The sequence below is a fragment of the Athene cunicularia genome, unplaced genomic scaffold, assembly GCF_003259725.1.
Source record: "Athene cunicularia isolate RWA unplaced genomic scaffold, athCun1 SCF_3, whole genome shotgun sequence".
In the NCBI taxonomy this organism is placed as follows: domain Eukaryota; kingdom Metazoa; phylum Chordata; class Aves; order Strigiformes; family Strigidae; genus Athene; species Athene cunicularia.
The window spans coordinates 361,803-389,340 of record NW_020799377.1 but is presented as its reverse complement, the minus strand read 5'-3'; the positions used below and the strand labels follow the sequence as shown (position 1 = coordinate 389,340).

Below are 27,538 nucleotides of genomic sequence, written 5' to 3'. Positions count from 1 at the left end.
CCCTTAGAAAGATTTTTCGGGAGGGGGGTTGTTAGATCTAAAGGTTCACGTGACTCTTGCTTTGCGTGTTACTAGGACTAGTTTCCTGTTTAATGATGATGTGAAGAGGCATGAAGTGAGATTGGGAGTCCTTACTGTCTGTGTCTAGCATGCCTGCAAAGACTTAAAAAAACAGGGGCTAGTGTGTGGGTCTGGGGGGGGGTGGGGAAGCATGCCAGATAGCTGGTGGACCTGTGCTTTTCTGGCCTGTGGTGTGGTCCAGACCACTGCCCTCCCTAGGCTTGCAGGTGTCTGGTAGTTTGGGAAGATCACTTAGCTATAGAGATGTGCAGTAACGTTGCTTCCTTGCAAAAGCCAGTTCACTTTACGAATGGACAAAGACAAGAAGGGAAGCAGAGTTAAAATCAATGCTGTGGCTGGTAGCACTGTTGTTTAGACAAATGCCTGTTGTCTTCTGGTGTGGACCTAGTACATGCTAGTGTCATTTTTAATCTAGTTGAATAAGGGTTCTCTCCCTTGTGCAGCTCTGTGTGGACTAAACTACATTTTTAATTGCCTACAGGTGATAGAACTTAAATATCATATATTTCATGCCTGCTTCATGTGTGCATAAGCATGTACGAGTATTGCTAAAATAAATCTTAAGGATGGACTGATCAGTCTGAGCCATGGTAGCAAACCCATGTCTATAGCCAGTGGAAAACTGAGATGTCCCTAGTGAGTGGAGACACGTTTTGAGAAGAACAAAGGAGACTGCAGGCTTTCTCCAACCCCAGCCAGCTGAGCCTGTGGCTGTGCATGCCGTGGCTTGGCTCTCTGCAGGGCTTGGGGAAGAGGAGGGACACTCCGCAGTGGCTGCTCAGCCCATTGCTCCAGAGCCCTACTGTGCTCCCAGAACACAAAAGAAGCAGTGCTGCTTCAAAGAGGACTTCATCAGCTCCAGGAATTTTCAAAGACCTGGTGCTACTTTTTATGTGGATTTAGCATCACCCTTAACCTCTGGGTCACAGCTGCTGAACAACTCTGCTGCCTGTTTAAACCCTGGTAATCTTCACTGGTCTAATTTGGAGACAGCCTGCTGCAGCTCTGCACAGTAAATGCCCTATTAAGCAGTTAATTATTTCTCTATAATACTAGCTTTTATCTTTAATACAACTGTTTTACTGTCTCTGATAATTACACAGTCTTGGATAACTCTCTTAAATCTAATGAGGCATGACAAGCTGTGTTCAACAAGGCACCACACCATTAACTTCTTACCTCTTACTTGTCATCTTATCACACTGAATTACTGTATTTCTAGCCTGAGTGGCTGTGGATACATAACATGTCACTTCTCATTAAGACAATAATGAAAATCATCTCTGGTGCTCTTGCAGTCGGGCTAGTGGTCAGCTGGCAGTCTTGGTGGCCCACAGACCCTTCCAGCAGCTTCTCTGCAGCATCGTGCTCTTTGCATCATGAGCTGAGCAAGATTGTTTGGTTCGGTTTAAACTCTTCTGGCCACTCACACAGCTTGGTTGGCCCATGGGTCTGTTGCTGGTGGGTGGGTGGGTGAAATGCAGATGGCCCTTTGAAGGGCATTGGTGGTGACAGATCTTGTTTGTGCTGATGGAAGTCATTGCTGCAGGGGTGCAGTGGTGGGATTTGACTGGATAAGGGAAAACAGGCGGGTTTTTTTTTCTGGGCAGGCATAGGGCACAAACTGCTGCAGCAATGCCTGGTGTAACTTGACATGACTGCTCTTTGCTACTCGGTAATAGTGGATGGGGTCGTTGTAGTGCTGGTTTTCTGTGGATTTGAGTGCCATGGAAAACCCTGCACGTGCCTGACCGAAGTCCTGTGGTTAGGGGGATTGTCTTTTCGTATCTCACTTGTCGCCTTGCCGGTAAAAGGAGTACAAGGTTGTACTTCTGAAATGTCGAGGCTCCTTTCAGGGAAGTTCCTGCATCCTTCCAGGCTGTCCCAGGAAGGCATTTGCCAGGGGAGAGAGCCCAGGCTGTCCCCTGGGCTCCAGCTGGCAGGCAGAGGGCTCAGCTACAGCAGGACTAAACAGATCAGTTCATTGCTGCCGAGGTGCAGACCAGCACAGAGCCCTTTACTGGGAAATCAGCTGTATCCAGCTAATGCTTTGGTGCTTCTTCACTGAGCCTCCTGCTGGCTTTGCCTTTGTGTGAGTTGTACTGTTAAAGCTGTGTATTCCCTCACTGAGGGGGAATTTCCAGGGGAGGAAAAAGGCTTGTTCCAGGTTATAACCCGAGTCATTCATATTCCCTGTGGATATTTTCTGGGATGCCCATGGGACCAGCTACTGTGGTGTGCCTGGATTAGATCAGTTCCTGGCTCTGCAAGGGCAGTTTTTAACTTGGAAAGAAGCTGTTAACTTCTCTGAAGGTTCATTAACTGAAAGACTTAACAGCAGGTGGAGTGTAAATCTGGATACCAAGATGTGTATCTAGGACTAAGAGCTGGTTACCACCAGCTGGCCTTAAGAGTATTAGTGATCTAAAATGGACCAGAGGTGTTAGTCATGCCTGGTTCCTTCCACAGGCAGTAAGAAAACTCGTGTCTACAGAAGTGCATCTCCTTACCCCACTGGAGAGCAGGCAGAAGCGTGTGGCAGTGATGCCCCTGCTTTCATCTGTGGCACTCTGTATCCCTGTCTTCATATTCTGAAGTTGCTCTGGGTGCTAAGAACTGTCAGCGGTGGAAAAAAAGTCCCTTTGATTGTAAATTTGAAGGCAGTGGCTGGTTACATGTAGCTGGGGAGGGGGGAATAAAGAAAGAATAGCTGCCACAAGTGGGATGGTGTGTGTCCTGGCTTTTGGTTGCTTTTTAAAGGAGCAGAGTAGGCTAACAGGGCTCCCAAGGGTGAAGATTTAGTGATGATAAAATAGATTAACTGTTGGTCTGTTTGGGCTTCTGCGGTCTGTGTACTCTTCCGTACTCATCGCAGTGATCTGTCCGGTATCAAGCATCATTGGGATGTATAGAAGAATTTGGTGATTAATGCTTACAGCATGTACTCTTGGGGTAGTTTCTTAGGTTTGTACATCACACCTTAATTCATACTCGTGTCCTGCTGCTTTCAGGCTCTTGGTTTCGCTAGATGGCACCACCAAGCAGCTGCTCTGCTTCCATCCCCGACTGGACTGTCAGGAGTTAAGGGAAGATGCACTGATTTTTTTTTATTTTTTTTTTATTTTTTTTTTTAGGGAAATAATAATAAAAAAGTATCGCAGCTCATTATTTTAAACTCTTGTTCAAGCTTGGCAGCGTGTTTGGGAACTGATTGTGGCAGATTTAGCCTGCTTGTCCACCCTTGAGCCCATTAGCACCAGTGAGGAGGAGTGTGGTTCCAGCAGCCTGTGTCTGCCTGAGGGTTGGAGCAGTGTGCTTGGGGCCCCTCTAATGGTGATGTCTCTAGCCCTAGACGTTAGCAACCTTACCACAAAGAAAGACAGTGCCACTGAATGCCCATTACTTCTGGGGTTCTAATTAATAAATCTAATGTAGTAGAAAAGCCTCTTCCAGGTCTGCTTGTTCCAGAGCATTGGTGCCTGGGGGTTTAAAGGGAAAAGAGTTGTCCCGGTAGCTGGTGCTTTCTAAAATGGGTTCCTAGCTGGAGTGACAGCAAAACAATCAAAAATGACTTCTGCATAGGACGTGGTACTTGGTACTTTTCCATCGGCAGCTTTTATTTCTGTGTGTAAAAGCTGGTTGAACCTAAGGAGAGCATCAGATCTCTGCGGCAAACTAACTGGGACCCTCTGAGGTGCTTCTGCAATGCTCAGACCTCACGCTGAGCAAAACTAGGTAAAAATCCAACTTGCTGTTATCTCCAGGTAGTAACTAGAGAAAGCTTGGATCAGCAGCTGTGATGGACAGCACCGGAGGATTCTTTAGAGGAGGACAAATGTGAAGGGCTGCAAGGAGCAAATTCCTCTGTGGCCAAAGGGACTTAATTTAAAGAATCATAGGAAGGTTTGGATTGAAAAGGACCTTTAAAGACTGTCTAGTCCAACCTCCCTGCAATGAGCAGGACCATCTTCAAATAGATCAGGTTGCTCAGGTTTTCAAGGAAGGAAGAGCTGCTTCAAATATCTTTTTTTCAGGGCATGTGGTTGCCGATACTGAAGCCGTGTGTCTCAAGACTACAGTGGTAGCCAGTGGGCATGCAAAATGCTGTCTAATGAAATAATGTTTTAATATTACCTGGCGCAAGCTTGGAGCTGCGCCAGCTCGCAGGGTTTTGGAGGTTGGTACACCCTTAGTATACTAAATGTAGGTACCTTTATGCTGGACGTGTGTGCAAGGTCCTGCTTCCTCGAAGGTCCTCTTGTCCTGTTAGCTGTGAGGAGGAGATGGCTTTATTGTGCTGCTGTGACTCGGAAGCTTACAGACTCTTGGGCCATATCGTTTCACTTGAAAGAATTTTTAGGACTGGTAGGTAGTGACTTAGGTCACTTCCCATGGCATGAAAATGCTGCTGTTGAAGGATGCCAGAAGCACACACCCACCTCTCACACACCTCCTTCTGACCTGTGGGTGCATGCATTGTCTCTGGTTAGTCTGGAGCCAGGTCCTTCAGCTTGGCTCACCTTTAGACTGACAAATGCTGAGAGTCCTCCAGATCTTTTTAACTGCATTTGCATTGCAGTTGCAGACTGCACACGTATATTGGTTCAGCTCTGCTGGTTTCTGTAACCTATCTAATTTTCTTTGCAGTAAAACGATTTAAGGAACCAAAGGAAGAGAGGCGTCCCTGGAGGATATGGTGAGAGTTTTAATTTGAAGCTTGAAAAGACCATGTATATATAATATTATTTTCCTCTTATACTAACAGTCTTCTAGGCCCTCTGAATAACCTGCATGGTATGTAGTCATTAAATGTAAGTAGCTGGTGTTCCCTAGAAGTAAAATTCCCCGCCTAGCTCCTCCAGAAAAGCGCTTTTTTTTTTTTTTTTTTTTTTTTTACTGTGGGTGGTTGAACTGAAGGGTTGTGGTCGCCTTTGGTCTGCTGACACATGGGCTGTCTCCCAGACAGGGTCAAGTGTTGGTCTTAAATTCAGTTAATCTCTTTTGGTGTCCCCTGATCCCGATCAGGCCTAGACCAGGCAATGCGTTTAGCTGTGTGTTGATGTAAGGTAGCTGGGTAAAGCAGCTTCCAACCCCTCTACGAAGGAATTTATGGGCTGCTGAGAGGCGGGTGTATGTTGGGGATCAACCTACCGTCAGGCTGCCTTGGCAGTATGGAGCTACCAGCTTACATTGGTGATAAAGGCCTGTCAGTCTGATTCTTCCTCTTAAATAATTCAGGAATTCAATCCCATATGGATGGGTACAAGCTCAACACCTTCCCCGCACCTACTGCTGGTTGGAGAAGCTGAGGCTGGGCTGGGCACTGGAGGGTGAACTGCTCTTTGCTGCGGGCTAAAACTCTGCAGCAGATCTGCAAGACTAAGCTGCTAATAAAAGATACCACAAAGATGAAATGTTTTGGGGTTTTTTATGTATTTGGAGTTGGCCAGACTGCCCCTTTTTCATCATTCTTAAGTGTCAGGAATGCATCTTGGAGGAAAGCAGACCTATGCAGGGCCTTCACTTGGGTGACTGCTAGGCTGCTGGTGCCCCAGGGCACAGATCTTTTTGCCTTTTTTTCTCCAGGTTTTATGATACCTCCAAGCAAGCAATAGGTGCCCTCTTCATCCACTTTGCCAATATTTTCCTGTCGGATCTCACTGAAGAGGACCCTTGCTCTCTGTAAGTACACAAGGTGCTTGCATTTGTGTCCTACACAGGTAAAAGGAAGAAGCAAGCCTGTTGGAAAATGTGCTGTGTGGTGGAAGCTGATCCATTTGAAGTACTGTGTGGGGATAAACCGTGCTGAGCTTATTTTTGGGCTCTGGGTTGTCTTCTGGTCTTTGCAGTCTGCTGGTCTTACGGAGGTGAAGTAGTGCAACCATTTTGGATGATTAAAAGCACCTTGAAATATACTGTCAAAAAGCTGCAGGAAATAATGCAGTGGTGTCCCATGCAGTTGTAACTGTTAAATATGCTGCTGGTTTGCACGCCAGGCTTTGCAATTTGGTTGTTCTTAGAGCAGTATTGAGAATGCTTTCCAAACTATGTGGGTGAAGGCATTTGTACGATGTAAAGATTTTTTTTTTTTTTTTTTTTTTTTTTTTTTTTTTTTTTGGATATTCAGTTGCACCTACCACATGTATTCCTGTAGCTCTATTTGGGGGCTTTCTAAGCCAAACTTTAATATAGAAGAGCCACCTTTACTTCAGACCAGCCACTTTGCAGCTACAAACATAGTCTCAGAATTAACTTTATCCTGTTTTGAGAAACTCCTCTAGGCTTCAAAATGCTGCTGAAAACCTCCTGGTCCATCTCCTTTTCATTTAAGTGCTGCACCACCATATGTTTCTTTAAAAAGACACAAGCTTGGACCTAAATGTAACCTCTAAAATGATTTATTGTTGTTTAAAAAAGACACTGTTTAAAAAGAAACCCTTTTGTGCTTATACTGTGCACTCCAATTTTTTTTTTTTTTTTTTTCTTAAGGTGTGTTTTACATTGCCTTGTTGCTGCTTGACTTGTCATCCTGAATCAGGCAGCTTAAAACTCCACAACCCTGTCCCTGGGCTTTAAGGCTCATACACTACGTGTCCTACCCAGTATAAGCTGTCAGCCTCACGTTTGTATTGGAGGACTCTGATTTCAGCAGCTGGGAACTGTAATAAGTTAGTCTGAGCTTTTGGATGTAGAAGAACTTAATGTCATGTTTTCGAAGTGGATATCAAAAGCAGATTGATATTTTCAGTGACTTTATTCAGAGGTGGTGTCAAGTTCTGGAAAAGGAAATGTTCATTCCTGTAGCTCTGTGCTTGGTATTTTCTTCATGCTGTAGAAGTCTGGCCTGATGTAACAGAAGATATTCCAATAATGGAAAACTGGCCAGAAAACATAGTCTGAGTGATACTTTTTTTTTTCTGGAGTTCATTAAAATACCAAGCCCTGGATTAGAGCTTGGATCCTGCAATCCCCAGAAGGTCTCTGCACTCTGTCCAGTGAGGCTTAAACATTCAAAGCTGCAGAGAAAACCCATCAAGCCCAAATCTCCTGGTAGGGATGAGTTCAGCTCCTGGATCTGCAGTGGGGACCCAGAACTGAAGGCTTTGGGGGACCCCAGGATGCCTGTTGCTGAGCCAGGGCTCATCACCTCTCCCAAGACCGTCTGTGTCTCAGTCTGTGTCTCTGCTCGTAGGAGCCTCTTGCAGCTACTCAGTAAAATGGAATTTTTACCTCTCTTGCACACTTTGCAGAGCAGCTGTTGTGTCCAAGAAAGTTTTCTTGGATGAAATTCCAGAAATGTTTGGTTCGGTTTCCTTGAAACTTGGGATTTCATGCTGATAAGAATAAAAGATGCTGTAAATGAAAAGCCTCCTTTTTTGGGTAACTCTTATGCAGGGCTAGCCCAGGAAGTATTTAATGCTATATGAATAAATGAGAAATGCCAGAGAGTTGGTGGAGCCTGCTCCCTTCTCTGCTGAACAGGCTTTTAAGGCTATAGGAAAATCCAATAAAAGAAAAAGGAAGTGAGCTTGGACTGTTAAGTGGGGATTTTTAAATCTTGGGGATTTTTTTTTTTATGGATTCCCATACTGAAATAAAAGTTTTCCAATAAGTCTTAAGAACACAACTGAAACCTGAATTTTCTTCTGCTCTTAGCTACCTTATTAATTTCATCCTTGATGCCACGCTGGGGATGCTGCTGATCTGGCTTGGTGTGAAAGTTGTCTCCTGGATTGTGCAGCGTAAGAAGTACATGTACCTGGTCTTTGGAGAATATGGTAGGTGTCAGCTGCTCTGCACAAAGGTGGCTTGTTTGCTCACACCTGTGAATGGAGAGAAGATGACTGCAAAAACTACCATTTGGGGATAAAAATATGCAAACAGCCTGCTTCTGTTATCCCCTCTTCAAAGAGCTCACAGAGCGTGGTGGGACATCACTAGGTCGGGGGTAACTGCCTTGCTTGCGTGTTGCAGGTTGGTGATGAAAGGCTGAACATTTCCTTGGGTGGATAATATACCCCAGGATGTGCATATGATAAATGAAGAAGTTTGGGTGTGGTGGTGGTGACTTTTGTAGGCTGCTTTTAGAGATTTTTTTTTTTTTTTTTCCCCTCCTAGCCTCTCAGTTCAAAACATGGAGTTGTCCTTACATTTGAGCTGTAGTAGGCATCAGCAGGAGACACAGCCTGGCCCCAAAAATGGGTTCTCAGTTGACTTGGGGAGGGACGAGGGATGTTGCCAGATGAGTTGTTTGGTGGTTTTTTGTTTGTTTTTTTAAAACAAAACAAAACAAACCACACCAAAACCAGACAAATAAAAAAATTAAAAAAAAAAAAAACAAAACCCAAAAACCCAAAACCCAAAAAAACAACAAACCCCAAAAAACTCAAGCAATTTTAAGAGTGTCCATCAGGCCTCTCCAGTTTGTGCATTGAGATGGAGTTAAAAAAAAAAAAAGCCTTTCTCAGCCAGCCCCACTAGAGGGTAGCACTTCTCTTCAGAAAGAGCAGAGCCAGCTTCTGGAGCAGTGCTGCTCTGTGGCTTTAGGGAAGGGAAAAATTAACCCTTTGCTTGTATTACGTTATGGCTAATATAAAGGTGAATTCAGTCTTTAGAAAATACAACCTATTCATACCCATCACACTCCCACCTTTAAGACCTTAATGATTAAGTCTGTTCTAAAGGCAGTGTCCTTTGCATTTTTAGTAGCTGGTCTGATAACTGAGCTAAGTGGGAATTACAGTGGAGACCCCACTGACTTGTGAACTCTTAACACAGGCTCACGGTTAGCAGGTGTACGTGGGTGTAAATGGGCACAGGATGAAGGGGATGGTTGGGTTTGTGAGACAGCAGAAGCAGCTACGGACTGGGAATGAGGTGACAACAGATGGGTTGACATGATGGGATGTGGCAGGGTTGGCTCTCGGTAAACCTGAGAGTGGCTTTAAAGGCTGCAGTGGTCCGAGCAGGTTCAGCATCCTGACAGCATGCGTTTGGTGGGAAATCCCTTCTTTTTTTTTTTTTTTCCCTAATGGGTCTTTCTCAAAATGCTGAGGAGCCAAGCACAGAGTGCTAAAGCCATTCAGATGAGACAGCAGAGAAATCTAGCTATTCTTGGTTCAGGGACTGGCATTTTTCTGCTTTTGAGCAACAAGTACTCAAAGCCCAACTACAGGCATCCCAGGGCAGGCTTCAGCCTCACATGCCACGTCTGCAGTTGAGCAGAAGCAAGGAGATGTTAAGAGTGTCTTGACAGCTTGCTTAACCTTGCAGAGCAGTGATGAACTTCCCTTGAGCTATAGCTGGCCTCTCATGAAGGCTGGCTTAGCCTACAGAAACAGCTTGCTCCTCTGAGGAAATCTTGCTTTCATTAATTAAAAAAAAAAAAAGTTTCTGCTGTTGCTTGAATTTAGCTCTTAAATTGGGGATTAAATATCCACGGAACACTGCTGTTGGTGCAGGTCTCTGGCCAGAGTGACGACAATGGAAAAGTTAGGTAGGAGTTGAGTGGCACGTTCAGTGCAATCCTGCTGTAGGGCTGGGGAAGGAAAACGCTGCTGTCCTCATCGTGGGTGTTGGTAACCTCCAAAACAGTTTGGAAGACACTAGTAAACTTTGTACAGTTTGATACAGGCTCCAGGAATATGATTCATTTTCTGGTCTAATTGCTGTACCAGACTTTCTGTTGCTTTCCTCAATTCTCCTGAGGAGCAGAAGTGTTTCTTGCAGTCCTGCAGAGGAGGAAGGGCAGAAAAGCACCAAATCTGTGTGGCAGACAGTGGTGGGTGCTATTGCTCCAACCACCAGGAAAGAACAGCTACTTCTTTGTCCAGTATAGCCAGTACCCACCTACCTGCATGGTCTTCAAGCAAAAAATAATGTTGCAACTGCTTCCTTTCTGACCCTTCAACACTTGGTTGCATCCCTGCAAGTGATATAAACCTCTGCAGTTATTCTCTGGTTTGGACTCTGCTCTGCTATTGCCTGTCTCCAAGGTGATTCTCCCTGTGTGACTGCTGCACTAATGGAGAAACAAAGAAAAGGGAAAGCATCTAGATGTACGCTGCTATTTTAAGCATTCAGCCATCCAGAACTGTTTAGAAAAATCAATTACTTTCATATTTCCAAAAACCAGGAGATGGCCATTTTGAGATCAGCCTCTCTTGTGCCTGAGCTCTTAGCCAAAGACTGCTGCAGCCAGGAATGACCTGGTCTAGTGGAGTCAAAGGCTCCCATGTGCTTAAGTCCCTCCACCTTTGCTCAGCAGCTTTTGATTACACTTTGGACTGCCTCTGAGCACAGGAAAGTGCATTTTTAAAAGGCAGCTCTCTCTTCTGAAGAGGCTTGGCTCCTAAGATCAAAGATTGGAGAGGTTTGTTCTTCACCTTGGTTCAAGGAGGCTTTGGAGAATGATGGTTGCCTTACACATACTCAAAGCTAACAAACTCCACAACTGCTCTGTGCACCATAGCTCTAGCAGGCTGTGTCTGCTGGTGCTCCCTGTAGGGGACTTCTGCAGGGAGGAAAGCAAAGCAGAGATTAAGCTTCGAAGTACTTCAGAGGTGGATACCCAAGGTCTTGGAGGTGCTGCTGGGCCTCTACAGCCTGAGCAAGGGAGATGCTGTCTGGAGTCAGGGTATGAAGACGAAGCCTGGTTCAGCTTTGTGCCCCACTTCCAAACTGCTTCAGCCCTCCCTCCCCTGTTCCCATGGCAATAAGCAGCTCCCTGGAGGGAACCCCTGGATGGCTGCAGCATCCTGGCATTTCAGTGGTGTCTAATAATTCTAAAGTATTACTTTAGAGTATTTATTTTAGTTAACTCTCTGGATTTGCATTAAGAGATGGTTTTGGCAGTGTGCAAGTAAAATCCTGAAGAGGAGCATTAAGAAATAATATGGAGGAAAAGAGGCTGTTCTTGCTTGAAAAGGCCTCTCTGGATGCCCATCTAGATGCTGACTTGTTATATGGCTGTGGTTGCAGTCACTGACTAGTTTGTTTGATGCTTTGTGCTCATTCACTGTCTGGAAATGGAAAGGCATGTTGCTTGGAGGGCTTTTAAGCGTCTGTTTAGTGGCCTGTTGAACTCTGCTGGTCAAATTTAGTTGTAGGAGAATGTGCTCTGTGCCAGCTGCTGAGTTTAACTGAGGACCTGTGTAGGCTGCTTTTGGCCTTGTTGTGATGTATGACATTTCCATAACAAATATCCCCAAGTCCTGAGGCAGCTAAGGGAGCTGGCTGCTAATGCTTGAGTCATTTACTGCTGAAAATAGCTCTAACCTGAGGGGCTGTCCTGTCTTCAGCATGCCTAGCTTTTCCATCTCCAGGGCTGGGGAGAAAAAGCAAGGAGAGGAGTGAGGATCATCCTCAAAGGGTGAAGTGTGTGGTCAAGTGTCCTGCTCTGAGCAGGAGTGCAAGCCTCTGAACCTTCCTGGATCTGCCTGATGGCAGCAGTGCTTGCTGCAGTGCAACAGCAGCATCTCCAGGGACCAAAGACGCAAGGCGGTGGTGTGATGCTGCAAACCGGGGACTAATTCCAGCCGTACGCTCTCTAGTAGTTCAGATGAGGGAACTACATGGCAGAGAGGGCTTGGGATGTCCACTATACCCACCTGGCTGCTCTGATGCCAGCCTGCCCTGCCCATACCCGGTGCAATTGCTGGTCAGTTCCCAGTCTCTGAAAACCTGTTCTTACCTTCCAAGTGAGCACTTCTGTGCAACTCGGATGCCTTCCTACTATGTCTTGCCCTCCTTTATACTTGACACTGATAAGTAGATTCCTTGGTTTTGGAGGTACTGTTTGAATATCTCTTAGGAGGTTTCTACTGCCTTTTTTTTTTATCCCCACCATGTCACCCATTGCAGCTTGCAGTGCTTTCAAATATTTGCTTTTTCTTAACCCCTCTGGTTTGGCTGTGGCTAAGCTTTTTTTTTTTTTTTCTTCTTACCTGCTCAGTGCACGCACAGAGTCCCCAAAAGACTGCCTGGCAGTTACATGTGGGCTCTGCTGACAGCTTGGTACCTTAGACAGCCTGGATTAAAACTCATCCTGTTGTGTGGTAACAACTCAAATACCTCAAGCAGTGCTGCTTTTGCTCTGTGAGCAGTGAGGGTCCTACACACAAGCAGAATGTGTGTTTGCGTGAGGTTGCTGCAGACACCAGTGGTCCTAGGTCTGCACCAAGGAAGTTTGGCTGATGGTGGGGAGAACCAGCAATGCTGCTGGAGGAGAAAAGTCCAAATGCAGCATGCAGCAAATGCAGCTTTGGGGTGAAGGAGGATATCTATTTCGATCAGGGTAGGAGATGTCTATAAGAAAAATTGAGCAAAGGGTGTTCATTAAGCTTAAAAGGAGAGGTTGGTGGTAGAGTCATGGTGTAGAGCTGATGTGTCCTGTGTTACCTTCCAGCTAGGACTGGGGACAAGAAACTGGAAGTGTTCAAAGGGAGCATGATACATGCAATCCCCTAACAGGTGTGATGTTGAGGCTGCAAAGATCCTTTGGACCTGCTCTCCACTCTCCTACAAGGAAAGGGAAGCTCTGAACACAGCCAAGAGGAGGGCATCTGTTTAGATTGTTGGTTGGGGTTTTTTTAGCTTTCAGGCAGCAGATTAGTTTTTGCTGGCTGGCAATTTTGAATGCCTACAGGACTGTTTCTGCCACACACCTAGATTTATGTAACGAAAACACTTGACGAAAGAATCATTTCCAGGGCACCTCTGAACAGCAGTTGGACCGTTAAAGATATATAGTTGCATCTGAGGATGCTTCTGACCATCTTGCTGTAAGCAGCCAGCACCTAAATGAGATGTGTGGTTAGCTGGGATCGAGATACCCAGCCTTGCTTCCTAACTGTGGAAGGAGGGAATGTGGCCAATGACTTACGGGCTTGTTCAGGTACCACACCAAAGGCTCCCTCTTACCCAATGAGATGCCAAAAGATGGTGACTTGTATGTTACTGGCATTGGTCGGAGTTAGATGAATTACTGGTGAGTTAAACTTGGATGATGGCCACTCTGAGGTGGATCAGCGGTCCTTGGATGACTTCGAACCTGCTGAGGTGAAGAGCAGCCAGCTGAGCTCCTTGGTGAAGAGGAGATGAGCCACTCTGTATTTATAGCTGAAGTCATCCTTACAGCCCCGTGGGCCATACTGTTGTTTCACTTTCATCTATATCCTGACTTATTTTTGGTACTGAGCAGCCTCCTGTTCTTGAGAGACAAAGATGCAGTAAAAAGTTAACGGTGGAGACCCTCGGATCTTCCTGTCAGGGGGTGGAAAATGAAGTCCTAATTCTGTGCTCCAGGATGGATTCCTGCATAGAAGCATCTCATTCCATAGTCTGTAAACAAAGCTCCAAATGGAAAAGGAGGAGGAAGAGCTTGAAAACAGTAGCAGTTTTGAGCTGCTTGAGGTGATAGAGCAGATGGCCATGCCTGGTCTCTGCGTAGGTCTATGGGGCTCTTTCCATATGCTTCCACTGTCTACCCTGGACATGTAAGAGGTGCTGATATCCCTCTAAGTGGAGGAGATTTCACAGCACTGTCTGTAGATGATGCAGAGAAGACCACAGTGAGAAATACAAGTATTTGAAGCTCCATGCTGTGATGGAGTCACCTTTGAAAAGGTGAGATGTGGGTAGTAAGGGGGGCAGGTCTGTCCTGCTTGGCAGTGCAGGCTTGCTTGTACCACTTCCACATGCCCTGTACCTTACCCAGCGAAGCTGGCTGAACTGGGGCAGACCTCTGCTCTTGGAGAATTGGGGTTCCCTAGGTAGGATCTTGCAGTTGCACAGTAAAAACTTCTCTCTAGCAAAGGGAGAAAAGACTTTCCAAAGGTTGACAGACCTCAAGAAAACTCAAGAGCAGTTTGAACTGTGAACTGAAAGTGAAGGGAATATTTTTTTGGGTGAGGAGCTGTTAGCCTTGGAGATGTGGGCACATCCATGCCTAGGGTGGGTTAAGCAGCAAATCATCTTTTCTAGTGTCTGTGTATCAGCCTGGTTAGCCAAAATCTGGCTGGGGCTGTCTAGTGCACAGCCCAGGGTTTGTGATGATGAATGGCAGTGACCTCCTATTCACAAAAGGGCATGAGGGGGCAGGTATCTGGGAGAGATCTCAAGCTTGCTGCTGCTTTTTGGGCAAGCTGAGGTGACAGAGGGAAGTGTTCCACAAGTATTATCACGACTGGAGCACAGAAGAGATGATTTACAAAGGGTGCTGCGGCTGTTAGTCCTGTCTTCCCGTGGGGGAACGAGCACAGCTGACAACACAGAGCAAAAGGGAAAGAGTTCAAATGCAGGAAGGACACGATGGATATGTTTGTTTCCTGTTTTGTTTGTACTTGGAGCCCTGATAGGTGTTAGTAATCTGGGGGGGTGTAGAATTGGTCAGTCTTGGGGTATGGGGCAGAAAAGCCCCACTATACCTAACCTGTGCCCAAGACAACTCGGTACCTGAGTCTATCAGGAGAGGCTGTCCATGCTTTGGGAGGATCAGAGCCTCTCTGCCACTGGCCTGGAACTGCCAGCTGCCTATAACACTGCTCCCGTCTCCTCCACAGACCACCCATTAAGCTGTTGCCTGCCAGGAAGTGGAGACGTGTGCTTTCTGAAATCCTCTGCAGGCTCTGCTGGTTGCACTTGCACATAACCTTCCTGGCTCCCTCTTCCTTCCCTCCCTCTGGGCAGCTACATGCTGGTCTTGTTTTCTGCTTGCTGTCCTCCCAGCTCAGCAGCCTCTCTGCACCCTTGGCCTCCCGGTCCTTCCTTCTCTTTGCTTCCTTCTCAATCAGGGCTTGAGTAATTAAAAAGCTGGGACGCAAGGTGATCCCTTGGATGTCTCTGGCATGGAGATGCTAGCTGGATGCCTTTACTTTGCCTCATTGCAAACCTACAGCTAATGTTTTGGTGCGTTGCTAACAAATGACAGAAGAAGGACAAATATACACGCAAACCTGTGGTGCCCTTGCTGGGAAGCGGATCCCTCTAGATCCTGGCTTGGTTGGATACCAGCTCTTGCTAAATCCCAGTATGCACTGCTGGTCTCATGGTCACAGGTTTGCGTAGTGGTTTGGATAAATGGGCTTTTGCAAACTGCTGGCGTTGCCTTCCCCTGCCACGTCTCTAGCCTTGTGCTGAGAGAAGTGGGGCAGAGCTCCCAGCCCGCTGCCTCCCGACAGCGTGTGGAGCGCTGGCATCTCACGGTGGGTTGAGTTCTCTTGCACAGATGCAATTCCAAATTCTGGCCCGATGATGCTGGAAACAAGTGTTGCCAGGGGTTATCTTTATATTCAAGTGGTAAGAGGAAATGCTGCAGCTTTCCTAAGACAGATACTGTAGCTCAGTTTTGCAGACCTGAGATATTCTGATGAGCCTGGGAAGATGATAACCAGCTGGCAGGGTGCTTACAGAGGGCTGAAGCAAGCACATGTAATAGATATGGTACCATTATCGTTGTTAACAATGCAAATATGCTTTTACTTATTACTTGGTAAGTACCCCACTGGAAACATTCATATTTAATCAGCATTGATTCTTTTTGAGTGAATTGCTTTAAAACCTGGAGCAATGGAGCCCCTGTCTCTGGCTCAGACAGCAAGTATCGTATAACCAGCTCTTCACTATATCAGCAAAAAAAAAAAAAAAATTAATTCCCTTTAGGACTGAAAGCTTATGCTTCTTGTATTGAAATTGGTGACCAGGTATTTTCAGACTCTTGCTGGCACCTGGGTGGGTAAGGCTTGGCAGGAAGCAAATTTCAGGTGATGTCTTCAATGACTGTTTTTTGTGGTGTGTTGGTTTTGGGTTTTTTTTTGTGTGTTATTTGTTTGTTTGTTTGGTTGGTTTGGTTTGGTTTTGGTTTTTTTTTTATAGAGGAGAGTGCAGAGTATGCCTAGTCTTTGTATAGAGGAGGGTCAGTCCAGCAGTGTCTTGTTTTGGGATTTTCAATTGAGATTAGCTTTAATTCAGGAAGGACTATGAGTCTGCTGTTCTGGTCAAAGCAGCCAAGATTCTGTGAGCTACTCCTGTGAGGCTCCTACCCACTGGAAGGGTGGGGGGAAGGCGGAGGGGACCCATCTCTGCAACCCTTTCTAGGTTTGCCAAAGTGAAGAGAAATTAGATCTCTAGTACCTTGACAAAAAGGTACTGGACAAGGGGCAAACAGAATAACTGATGCCCCAAAGCAACACCTGCTTGTAAGGAATCATTGCAGTAGGATGCTGAGGTTTCTGCACTTCAGAGCCTTCTCTAAGGAGGAGTTTAGTGGTCTGTACTGTGAGGAGAGGGGATACTTGTACCCTTTGGCAAGCAGGGCTTCCTGCCCTCAAACCCCTCTATCCATCCAGCTCAAAGTAGCTCGGTACCGTGGGGTGGGTACTGGCAATGATCATTGGAGGCTGAAGGGAAAAATGCATCTCCAAGGCTGTGTTCATCCTCTTCCCCAAGTGGAGGAGACTATTCTTGTTATCCAAACCAAAATTCATAGAAGTTGATCTGTTTGTCTTAGAGTTACCAGGACTGACTTTTCCATTAGGCAGTCATGATACTGCTGAGATGTGGCCCTTGAGAGCCCAGGAGTGTTTGCAGGTGCTGGGCTTTCTGGATAAACATGGGGAATTTCAGGTCTTTAGGAAGATCCAGAGCTGTTTGTCTCCCTTCTTACTGAAGCTGCCTGCCTTCCTTGTGGGACATTTGTAGATCTTGCTCCAGCAAAGCAGTTGATCTAGAAAGGACAGGCAGTGGGGAAGGAGATGCAAGAAGATTTTTGGTGGTGGCTTTCTCCCCTTGGTGGATTTTGGAGGCAGGTTGGTGGAATGGGAGAGCAGGGCAGGAGGGAGATGAATACAGCCAACATTAGCATCTGGGAGGTAGGTGGAGCTCTTTGAGTCACATCTGAAATTCCTTTGTTACTTACTTGCCCTTCAAATCAATCAGAGGTCTGGCTAATTGCCATCTCCATTTTGGAATCTACACTAAAAGGAGTCCAAAAAGATAACCAGCTTGTAGAACAAAAGGCTGGTGGTGGTAGTGGTGTATGTGGTGTCTCATAAGGGAGAGCTCTCTTGCTTATAGTCAAGTTGAATTCGAAAGCACAACTGCAATATGAAAAACAGCTGCCCTGATATTTGGTCTGCACAAATGGAAGTGGGGTGGTTTTTTTTTTTTGCTTTTCTGCTTATTTTTCTGCATCAGTTTGCAAAGATGCAAAATGAGCTGCAAATAGTAAGGGGTGCGAGTCTGCTAATTTTTTCTCTAGTACAAGTCAGATTTATTCTTTCTTTTTAAACTGGGAAGATTTGAGATTAGATCTTGGTACATCTTGGTCTTTGATGGAGTAATGACTTGTAGACCCAACAGGCACCCCAGACCTTTCTATCCCAGGCATGTGCTCATACAACTACAGACAGACAATCTCTCCACTGACTTTAAGTTTGGTATTGAATATTTGTTTCCATATTGCAAGCTTTGCAGTGAGACATTTTCCCTGTCCCTCTAACCAGCTCAGGTATTAAGCATGAGGCAACTTTTCTGCGAGACTGTCTCCTCCTGTCTTCTGTCTCAGATTTAATATGCTTTTTTTCCCAGGTGACCCTCCACAAGCTGCTGCCTGGATTGGCCAGTGTATCCTCTACTTACTGATAATGGTTTTTGAGAAGACTGTGATTAGTCTTGTCCTGCTTATCCCTGGTTGGACAAAGGTAAGCTTCTGAGCTGTATTTTTCTAGCCACAGTTTTTGTGGCTTGTTTCTTGTCAGCTTTGCTTTATTAGTGGTCCCCATCATCACAGGTCTTTAATCCCTATGACTTGTTGACATCTCTCTGTAATCATTTGCTATTACTTTAAGTTTGGGGAAACATGACTTTCATAACAGTTTGGCTTTCAGTACATTCTCTTGCTAGTCAAACGTTAGTGGAATAAGATGCTTTTTAAATTTTCTTTTTCATCCTTGGAAGGATAAAATGGGCTGGACTGGCAGCTGAGCTACTTGAGTTCTGCTAGAGGATTTCTACATTGTCTTGTCAAGTCAGTTCATGTTGGTGTTTTGCGATTGCATGCCTAAACTAGGGGGACTTTTAGAGGTTAATTTAGAAAAACTATCCCAGTAGTATACTGTCTTTTCACCCCACCCCCAACTGCTTCTGTATGGTAGCTCATGCAACGGTAATTGTGTTGATCATGAGTTTCTCTGTTTTTTTAAAAAAAAAAATATAAAAAACCTGTGGCAGTTGTAACCACATACCTGGTGGCAGGTAGATGTGATGGGTATAAAAACTAATTCTGGATGTTGATGGGTAACTTCAGTATTGAGTGAATTTCCACGTAGTGCCTGGTACCTCACGGGGGGGATGTGACTTGACTGAGGAGTTATTTACAGCAATCTGGGAGCACTTATCTGTTCCCGTTAAGGGCTTGTCCTTCTAAAGCAGTAGCCAACAGTGCTGACTTGGACATGAACGTGTTGTTCAGCAGCACACACTGCTAGATCCAGAGATGCTGCTGGATTCCTCTCCACACTTTTCACACATGGCTGGTGTCCTTATTTTCCAGCTAGGCTCCAAGGAGCCAAGGCAAGTCCTACCAGTTGTCACGGGTAGTTAAACTGAAAGACTAACAGTACTTACGTCTTGATCTGTACAAAATTCTGTGTTTGGCAGCTGGGCTAAAGGAATAGCTCATGTAATCTTTCTAAGAGCTGGCCTAAAACAAAGGCTGCAGAGCCCTGCCTAAGAGACTGCTATTGTAGGAAGGCAACCAGTTTGCAGCAAAGATCTCACAACAGAGCTGTTCAAATAATGCTTCTGAATGCTTTTTCCTCTGCAGCTTCAGCAGATCCTCCTGGGTTACATCCCAGACCCCCAACTGGAGCTTGTCCTGGTGATGCTTGTTGTGCCTTTTATAGTCAATGTAAGTGGTGCTTCTGCAGGCACTGGGTGGGGTGGTTTGGAAGTCATGGTCCACTCCCATGGGGAGCATCTATGGGAAGTGGCTTGGGCAGCCGTCAGTAATCAAAGTGGCTGGGACACAGTGGAGGGGACTGGAAAGAAATATTTGTCATGAATAGGCAAATATGTCACTGCTACCCCGCCACAGTTTCTGTTCCTAATTCCCACTCCCTTGTCCAAGCTTCTGGGTGGCTGACTTTGAAGAAAACTGGTGTTCATTAGCTGAGGGCTGCATCTCAGCAGCAAGCTACAGGCATGGGAATGCCCCAAAGCCCTTTAAGTTCCTATAGGATGGATTTTTTTTAATTTTTTTTTTTCTCTTCACTGGGTCTCCAGCAACTACAGAATCAATAGGTTTTATGTGAGAAAGGGAGTCAGGAATTTGACTCCTCCAGTTCCCATGGACACACATAATGCAGGGTTAATTTAGATATTAAATCAGGTTAATCAAAGGCTGGACATCTGGAGAAACCAAAAGAAGAAGAAATAGCTGTGATTGAATGACTTTGTATTTTGGTCTCTGTGATCTATTCATGCAACTTCTTTCTCCCCAAGGCCATTATGTTCTGGGTTGTGGACAGCTTGATCATGAGGAAATATAAGCAGAAGGACACTCTGGACATCAGTGGATCCATAGAAGCTCCTCGGGCTAGGAGGACAGAGGAATCTCAGGTAAGACCATGGATGCCCTGTGTTTCAGACCACACTGCAAGCTTGTGGCATGGTCTGTGTGCTTCACCACCATCATGCAACATTGCCTAGACCTCGGGTCATGCTTTGTGTGTGTGATTGGTGACCCTGCTAAGTCAAACTGACTTTCCGTGCTTGTAGCTGAGATTGAGGAGTGTTTTCTGGAATGATCTGGTCTGGTCTAACAAAGAGAAATATTACAACCCACAAAGTGTTGCTAAAATATTGCCCTAAATGATGGCAGTATCTTGTGAGGGATGAGCTAGCTTTTGCTCTAACCTGTGTGGGCTTGTTGCAGTGGCAGGCTGAAGATGGTGGGTACCTCTGCACTGTCTCTTTCAAATTTCCCATTTTTAATTGTAATTAATCTTAGCTTAGAAGAGCTTGCTTTCTTTATTGTAATTTTAGAGGTGAAGGCCTAGCTGGGAATCCTATTTTTGCCAGTGTTTGGTATTTTTTTCAGCCAGATGATGGTTTCTTAGCTGTAGGAAGCTGTTTTTGTCTAGTCAGAGCTTGACACTTAAAAGTTACAGAGGGGAGGAAGTGCTCCAGTCCCAGCAGACTTTTTGTTAATGATATGTGGTTTGCTGGGCTGGTGGTGTCTGTGTTTTTCATCTGCTTTTGGGCAGAGACCACAACCTGAGTCGCTGGGTTGAATTCCCTTCCTTCCCCTGGCACCCAGACCCTGTTTCAAAGCGCTCTGTGTACAACTGCTGATATCCCGCAGTTCGCTGGCGAGACTGGCTGAGATAAGATAGCTTCTGGCAGTCGCAGGCTGTCTCCTGGAGTAGCTTCTGCTGAGGAATTCAGGATGAACAGAAATAGCCCTTGCTTTCTGAGGGCTCTTTTATAAAGAGTAACACCGTTTGGGTTTTTTTTTTCCTGATGGGTGGGATGGCCAGCTACTGATGACATTGCAGCGCACACAGAGGCGATAGGGTTTAACGGTGTGCTTGGCAGTCCACACGACAGCAATGGCTTCCACGGCTCAAGGGTGCAGTGGGGAAGCAGCTGCTGCTCATGGGGATGCGGTGTTGGAGGCATCCTCCCTCTGGCAGAACGGGCAGGCAGATGTGAGCAGCTGCTGAGACAAGTGAGTCACCCCTCCTGGCCCAGCTTCCAGATAAACAGCTGTAGTTTGGCAAGATCACTAGAAACGTGTGAACAGTGTGCCTCAGGGAGTTTTCTGAGTGGCGTGTGTGGTGAGGGCACTCTCAAGAAATCTTTGATTGTTTTGGAGAGAGGAGGGAAGAGAGATCTGAGCTGGGCAGTACCAGTATGTTTCTATAGGTGTTCATTGAAGCCAAGAACTCACACGTAGGACATGGAGGTGGATTAACTCTGGACATGAATGTCTTCCTGGGTATGGCACAGTCTTGGCTTCTTAGAGGTGACTGATGTTCAAGACTGGTACTTCCTTGAAAGAGGGAGGTTGGAGGTCTGCTCCAAATGTAAAAGTGGTGGTGAAGATCTGCCTTACTGCTGGCAAGTTCCTGGAGGCTTAAGATTGGTTAAAATTATACTAGCTCAGAAACAAGGGTGAGGAGGTGGCATCTCTAGTTGAAACACCAATCTCCTTTTCAGCCTTTCAAACCTAAATTTGGAGCATCTCTAGATGGCTTGCTGCTGTGGATACACAGATGGTATTACAGTTAATAGTTTTCTCTGAAAATGGAGCTGATCCTCTGCCTTGCTCCACTGAAGGTGGGGCAAGTGTTTTGTGGCCTCTAGCTCGGTTTTGGATAATTTGAGGGGAAGATATCTGTTAATCTCCAGAAGCTAGGAAAGGCTCTTCTGGTAGCTCCACTAGACAGGTTGTTTCAAGTGATGGAAACTGGACTCCCAGAGTCTGACTCTTGTTGTCAAAAGCTGCTTCTGTCTTCCAAGTACTTGACTTTTCCTCAGACGAATTTTTGCTGAGACCTTCAACGTGCAGGTCATCTGTCCACCTTGAAACCCTCTGATCCATTACTGCAGTGGAGCTACCAAGGGGACTGGCTTGTACCTAGAGCAGTCTATGGGGACTACCTTCTTGCTGCTCAGACAAGTTCCTGTGCTTCTGGCCCAACAAATAGTTTGGGCACAAAAAGCAGGTAATGAAGAAATACAGAAACGGGTGACCTGCTTTTCCAACTCTGTTTCTTGGCACTGGACCTTGAGGTACAGCCATAGGCTCCTGCTTCATGTGTCAACTTTTTGGGTTATGAATTAAAGATTATGTTGGCTGGCTGGACCTTACAGTTAGATTGGTTGGAATTTGGGCTTAAAAACCGAAAATCAAGGTTTGCTGGTCTCTTTTCTGCTAATAACCTGTTCAAGTGGGGGAATTTCTTCCTTCCCTGCTGCCCCACGGAGAAGGAGAGAGGGAGACTGAGAAGCATCTCTGTACAGGGCAGAGCTGGCTGAGGCTAATGTGTCCTGCAGTTTATCAGGGTTCATCAGGGCTGTCTAGCAGCAGGCGCCAACAGCTCCCCATCATGCTGCCTTCTTGAATTTCAACCCTCTGCCTATCTTGCCAGTAGAGAGTGTCATTATTTTCACTCGAACTAGCAGTTTGTGTTTGGAAAAGGAAGGGGAGAGAGGAAGGAGAATGGAAAGGGCGGGCTGGTGTTAACCTGTTAAAAACCCACACTCAGTATTTTCTATAGGGATAGCAGGAAAATGCAGCTTTGACCTTGGGTTGGTAGGCCAGCTGCGTAGCAAGGAGAAGCCCAGCAAGCAGCAATCCTGTCACTGGTGTCACTGACTTCATGGATGCAGCACGGACCAAAGAACTGTCAATCTCTTATGGGCTTTAAAGCTCTTCTGGTGACCCACAGATGTGACAATGGGCTCTTGCTTGTAATGGAGCAACTGCTGAACTTTTTTACACCGAAACTCAGAAAGGGACAACTCACTCTTATAGCAGGAAGAATTTCACCATTCCTTTCAAGTCAGTCTTAAAGCTTTCTTTTGTTTCAGACTTGTGCCCTGCCTTGGTAAATCTTTGCTCATTTTTTTTTTTGCCCTCTCATGGGATGGAAAGAGATCTCTCAAAAGAGCCAGTCTGAATCCAGTGCTGTTCAGGTTGGGGAAAAGTGTTCATCTGCATGGCCCTTATTGCTGCTTTTGATGTGTCCTGCCCTTGACCTGAATCTCTTTTCCCTTGCCCTTGCAAGTGCCAATAAACTTTAGATCTTATCAGTGATTTCTTTGTTTCCTCCACTCAGGAAAACAACTCAGTTTTTACAATGTTTTATTTATCTTTTTTTGAACTTGTTTCTATTTCTTTCCCCAAGGGTGGTATGTGACTTTCTGCTCCTTTTCTGAAGGCTTAGATTTTTCAGAGAAGAGCCTTAAAGCAAAATTCAGTCTAAGACCAGTGGTACTTGTGAGAACCATTAGAGTGAAACTAAAGGCTAGTTAAAGGTTGGGAGGAAAGCGAAATGGGGACCTGCCTTTGGTCAGCATGGAGTTCAGCACCTATCCCCATTCCCTTCACAGAAGCTGTGACTGTTGGCAAATCCCTAGACTGAAGATGCTGGTGAATGCCAGTATCTATGCTGCTTGCTTTTAAGTATTGAAGAATACCGCAAGAGCAAGCTTAACTGAGCTATTAAATATTATTAAATATTATCAAATAGCTCAGGGTGAACTAAGGTGTCTGATCCTTACAGGGAAGCTAAATGAAGGTGGGCATAGAGGTGTCTCTGGAAGGAGACTTCCCCACCTGTCAGCCCTACTGATTCATGGGAACTCATTGAAGCTCAGATGCAGGAGGGACAGTGGGATGGTTCCTGCCTCTACACCAAGCTGGTGGAGTTTTAGGCAAACAGGTTTTCATAGCTAGGCAGGGAAATGGCTCCAGACCTCCTTTGTTTTACAATCCGTGTTATAGAGATTGCACAGACAGATGAGAACTAAGTGTTACGGAGAGGGCTTGGTTATCTGAAGGCTCTGCTTGGGTGGAGTACCAAACCAGTAGGCAGGCTCTTCCCCAGACTGGAGGGTTTGGCAGAGCACACGGGCGGTCCTGTTTTGGTAGCGTGACCCATGTTGTTTTGCAAGCTGCTGGCCTCCCAGTGCAAGGAGGGATGCATGAAGTATTTGAGGACTGCTGAGCGAGACAGTAGCACATTGTCCTGGGACTGGAAGACTGTGGTCCATTCCCAGCTGTACCACCGACCTGCTGTGATCTTGACCTGGATGCATCTGCAGGGGAAGTGCCTTGTCCAAATTGTGCTGAAAACTCCCCAACTGGAGTTTGGCTTGAAAAACCATATTTGAGGGAACATCCCATGACTGTTGTAGTGATGAGGTGCTGTCTCATGATGAAGCTCCCTGAGGAACTGTGAAAAGGTTGCTGGGGAACTGTTGGCTCAGGCGGCTTCATACAGGTTGTATGGTGGGCAGATATCAGCCTGAATGGGTCTGGATGCACAGTGTTTAGTGCCTGCTCAGCCAGCATGCTTTGCTGCAATGGGAGTTGAGTTTGCAGCTGAAACTCACGGAAATTACCAATTTTTTAGACCCCAAAACTAGCCTGCTGCAGCCTGTCAGAGTTCAGTGAGTTCGTAATGCCATGTGTGACTAATTATCCACTCATTTTCAGGTTCAACAGCATCACAGTATTAATAAGATAAACAGAGGAAGTCTTCACTTGAAAGATATGGAAACTTTCCAGTGCATTTCTTGAACAAAAAAAATTTCCTTGAGACCAATGGAGTGGGGAGACAAGAGAGGTTAATCTGATCTACTGCTATCCTTTGTCTAACATGCTACTGTGAAGATAACATCAGATGGAGGGGCTGGAGTGTGCATGAGGGTGGGGAGGAAATCTTCCCCTGTGGCTCTTCGGCTCCTTTGAAGCCGTTGACTCATTGCAGTTTGTTTTTCATGTTTAGTTGTCTTGTTGCTGTGGCGACTAGCCCCATGCTGCTGCCTAATGCTAACAAGTGGAGGGCATGTTAATTCACAACTGTGCCCAGAGATAGCCATGAATAAGATTAATTCCCCCATGCTTCTGGTTTTGCCCAAGCTCCAGGACTGGCCGAGCTGTTGGGGATGCTGCTGGTGAATGTACCTGGTTGAAAGCCTGTGTACTGTCCCTTGACTTTTGTGCCTTTGAGCTGGGAGGCTGCTGTGAGTTGGGTACAGGGAGGCTTCATAGTGCATTGGTTCAGTCGTTGAAGCAAAGTGTGGTGAAATGGGGCTGAGGTTTGGGTGAAAGATCTACACTGCCTTACTGGAGGAAGCTATGTTTGTGGGGTGGTTGTGGGACCTGCCGCTTGTCCCTGAATCAGTCATGAAATAATGATGCTCTTCGAGTTCTGTGGTGGGCAAGTGGAAGAGAGGGGGAGGGCTTGCTGGTATTGCTCAGCCTTTGTGCTGTTAGGCTTGTGACCCTCAGAGTTGGGCGCTGAGATGCCAAGGACCTGGCCAGGCTTCTGATGATGTGACCAGTGTTACCAGAATCTCATGACTTGACTGAGGTCCCAAGTACTGCTGCGTGTGACATAAGCCATAGCACAAGGGCTGGCTGTGCTGAGAGCCAGCTGCTGGCAGGGCTAATGAGGGTAAGGCTTCTCTTGCCCAAAACTGGTGGTTTGAGTTAAGAAGAAAGTGTAAGATGGGGTTGAGCAAACACTCTTGTCAGGCCATACAAACTACTCATCCATCTGGCCTGTTGGTGTTGGATTTCAGCTCTTCTGCAGTCAGTGCAGCCATAGCCTGAGTAAAATCCGGCCTTTTTCTTCTTCCAGATGATGTGGCTGGAGGATGTCTCTCATGTGGCTCTATCAACAAATGCTCCAGGCCGGTGGCAGCCAGTTAGATCAAAACAGCCTGTTGGTAGCTTCAAGTCTGAAGTTAGCTGCTGAAAGCGTAGGTGTTCCTGGAGGCAATGGGCAGCCTTTTGATCGTGCAGCAAAGCTGTGGGCTTTCTTACCCAGAGAGGTACCGGTGAGAGGTGTCAGTGCTCTGTTTTGGCTCCAACAATTCAAACTGAGCCAGGAGCTGCTGTGCCGGGTGGAAATAAGATGCTATCAGGCTAGGACACCACTCCTGAGCTTGCTGGCCGTAGCTGAAGCTAACTCTGTAGCTCTGCTTGCTCTCCTGGGTGAGTCCTGGAGATAGCAAGTAGCTGGGGGCCTGGGAAAAGGTCTACATTTGGTACAGCTGTTTGCAAAATATGTGGCCTAGTTTTTGTACGTCTCCACTGAGGCTGAAGCCTGGCCTGAATGTGCATGTCCATGTGTGAGTCCTGGCCTGTGGAGAACAGCTTTTAGCTGCCTGTTCTGCTCTTGAAGCAGGGGGGGGGACACACACCCTGTGGTGTCTGTACCCAAATCTGTCTGGCTGCTGTTGGAGAGATGCTCAAACTGACCTTGAGACCTTTTCCATCTGCCAGAGAGGAATAGATCTTGCAGCAGACCTCTCTAGGGTCTCTAGTGGTAACAAGAAGAGCTGAGGACTTCTGCTCCATCAGCATTTGTCTGTTCTCCTTTCTAGGTGTTACTCTCTCCAGACATGGATTTTGATCAGTCTGAAAGCGACCAAGATATTTCAGGACTTCAGGGAACAAACCAGAAGATGAAGCAGCCCAGCTACCAAGTGGTTATCTGACAGCACCAGGACAAGGGAGGTGGAGGAAGGGAAGTAACACTGTGATCCTTGAGCTGGCCGAGGAAGGGCAGGGTGGGGAATACCCGTTGATCCCTATGGATCTGTGGAGATCCCTTCGCCTGCCTCATCTAGACGTGTCCTTCTGCATTTGTCTCTTTGGGAATGGTGTCTGTGCATCCTGTACAGGCTTGAGCAGTATCTGCTCTACCTGTCTGACCCTAACCTGTACACATGCAGGCACGTTGAGGTTAGGGGTATGGATATGTACTTCCCCTGGCTGGCCAGCTGGGTATAAATTTTGTCAAGGCTAGAGACTGAAATCAAGATTGTCTGCTTTTGGTTTGTGGGTTGGTGGTTTTTTTTGTTTGGGGTTTTTTTAATAGAAAAGAGGGAAAAAATCGATCCTGTACTACCTGAAATGTAACACTTTTTACATTCACAATACTCTAAATAATTAATTTGCAATATGTGTTTAAATGTCTTGAATTGGGAAGATTGTCTCAGTGGATCTGATGCTTTTTACTGTTTTATAAGGAATGTAATAAATACTTGACCTAAAACTGCTTCATAACTGAAATGCCTCCATGTGCTTAATGTTTTGCAAGACCCTAATGCTGTAAAGGGAAGGAAGGGCATCTGAAATTTTTCCTGATCAGTTCCTCCCAGGGCAAGTTGTCTTTCTGTTGCAAGGCTATCCTAGTAAACCTACAGAAGAGCTGAGCCACAGTGCTCGGTTTCTGTAGAGGGGCTGTAGGAGCCACTTTGGTGCAAATTGTTGATTCTGCAGCATCAGCCTGGGCTGGAGTCCAGACTGGAACAGACTGGGAGGTCAATCCCAGTTGCCACCTTACAAGTGAGTGTTTACTGGGAACTAGAAGTTGACCACTTCCCTTTTACCTAGTTTAAAGAAACACATAAAATCTCTGCAGGACCTGATTCAAAAGCTAGGTCTGAAGAGTCACCTTGAAGCCCTGTGATGATCTGGGTGTAAGCAAACAGCCTCAGGTATGACTGCTGCAGGAGAAGACCCCTGGCACCTTCTGCTTCAGGTGTGAGGTGCAGAGCTTTGCACTTGCTCTCTTGTCAACATAGTGTATTTTTCTATAAACACAAAAATGCAAAATACTTCACAGCTCTCCTGGGGGGAGAGAGCACAGAGCAGCTGCGTAACAAACTCCCAGGCTGGGTGCAGATGCACAGCTGTGGTGAGACCCTTACT

General features: G+C 46.2%; 2 protein-coding genes across 2 annotated transcripts in view; one reads left to right on the top strand and one right to left on the bottom strand.

Annotated features, from left to right (window-relative positions):
- Positions 1-370: 370 nt before the first annotated feature.
- LOC113490777 (store-operated calcium entry regulator STIMATE-like) lies at positions 371-26,653 on the top strand. The gene is given in 10 exon segments (XM_026867351.1): positions 371-419; positions 4,729-4,777; positions 5,668-5,763; positions 7,738-7,859; positions 17,668-17,780; positions 18,905-18,988; positions 19,582-19,698; positions 25,458-25,567; positions 25,569-25,656; positions 26,206-26,653. Coding segments are annotated over 10 exon segments (942 nt in total). The 3' UTR covers positions 26,320-26,653.
- The window catches only part of ITIH5 (inter-alpha-trypsin inhibitor heavy chain family member 5), a 56,028-nt gene continuing 50,336 nt past the window's right edge, over positions 21,847-27,538 (bottom strand). Inside the window, exon 15 of the mRNA XM_026867361.1 lies at positions 21,847-21,857. The gene's annotated coding sequence lies outside the window, so the exon portion shown is untranslated. The remainder of the gene's footprint in view (positions 21,858-27,538) is intronic.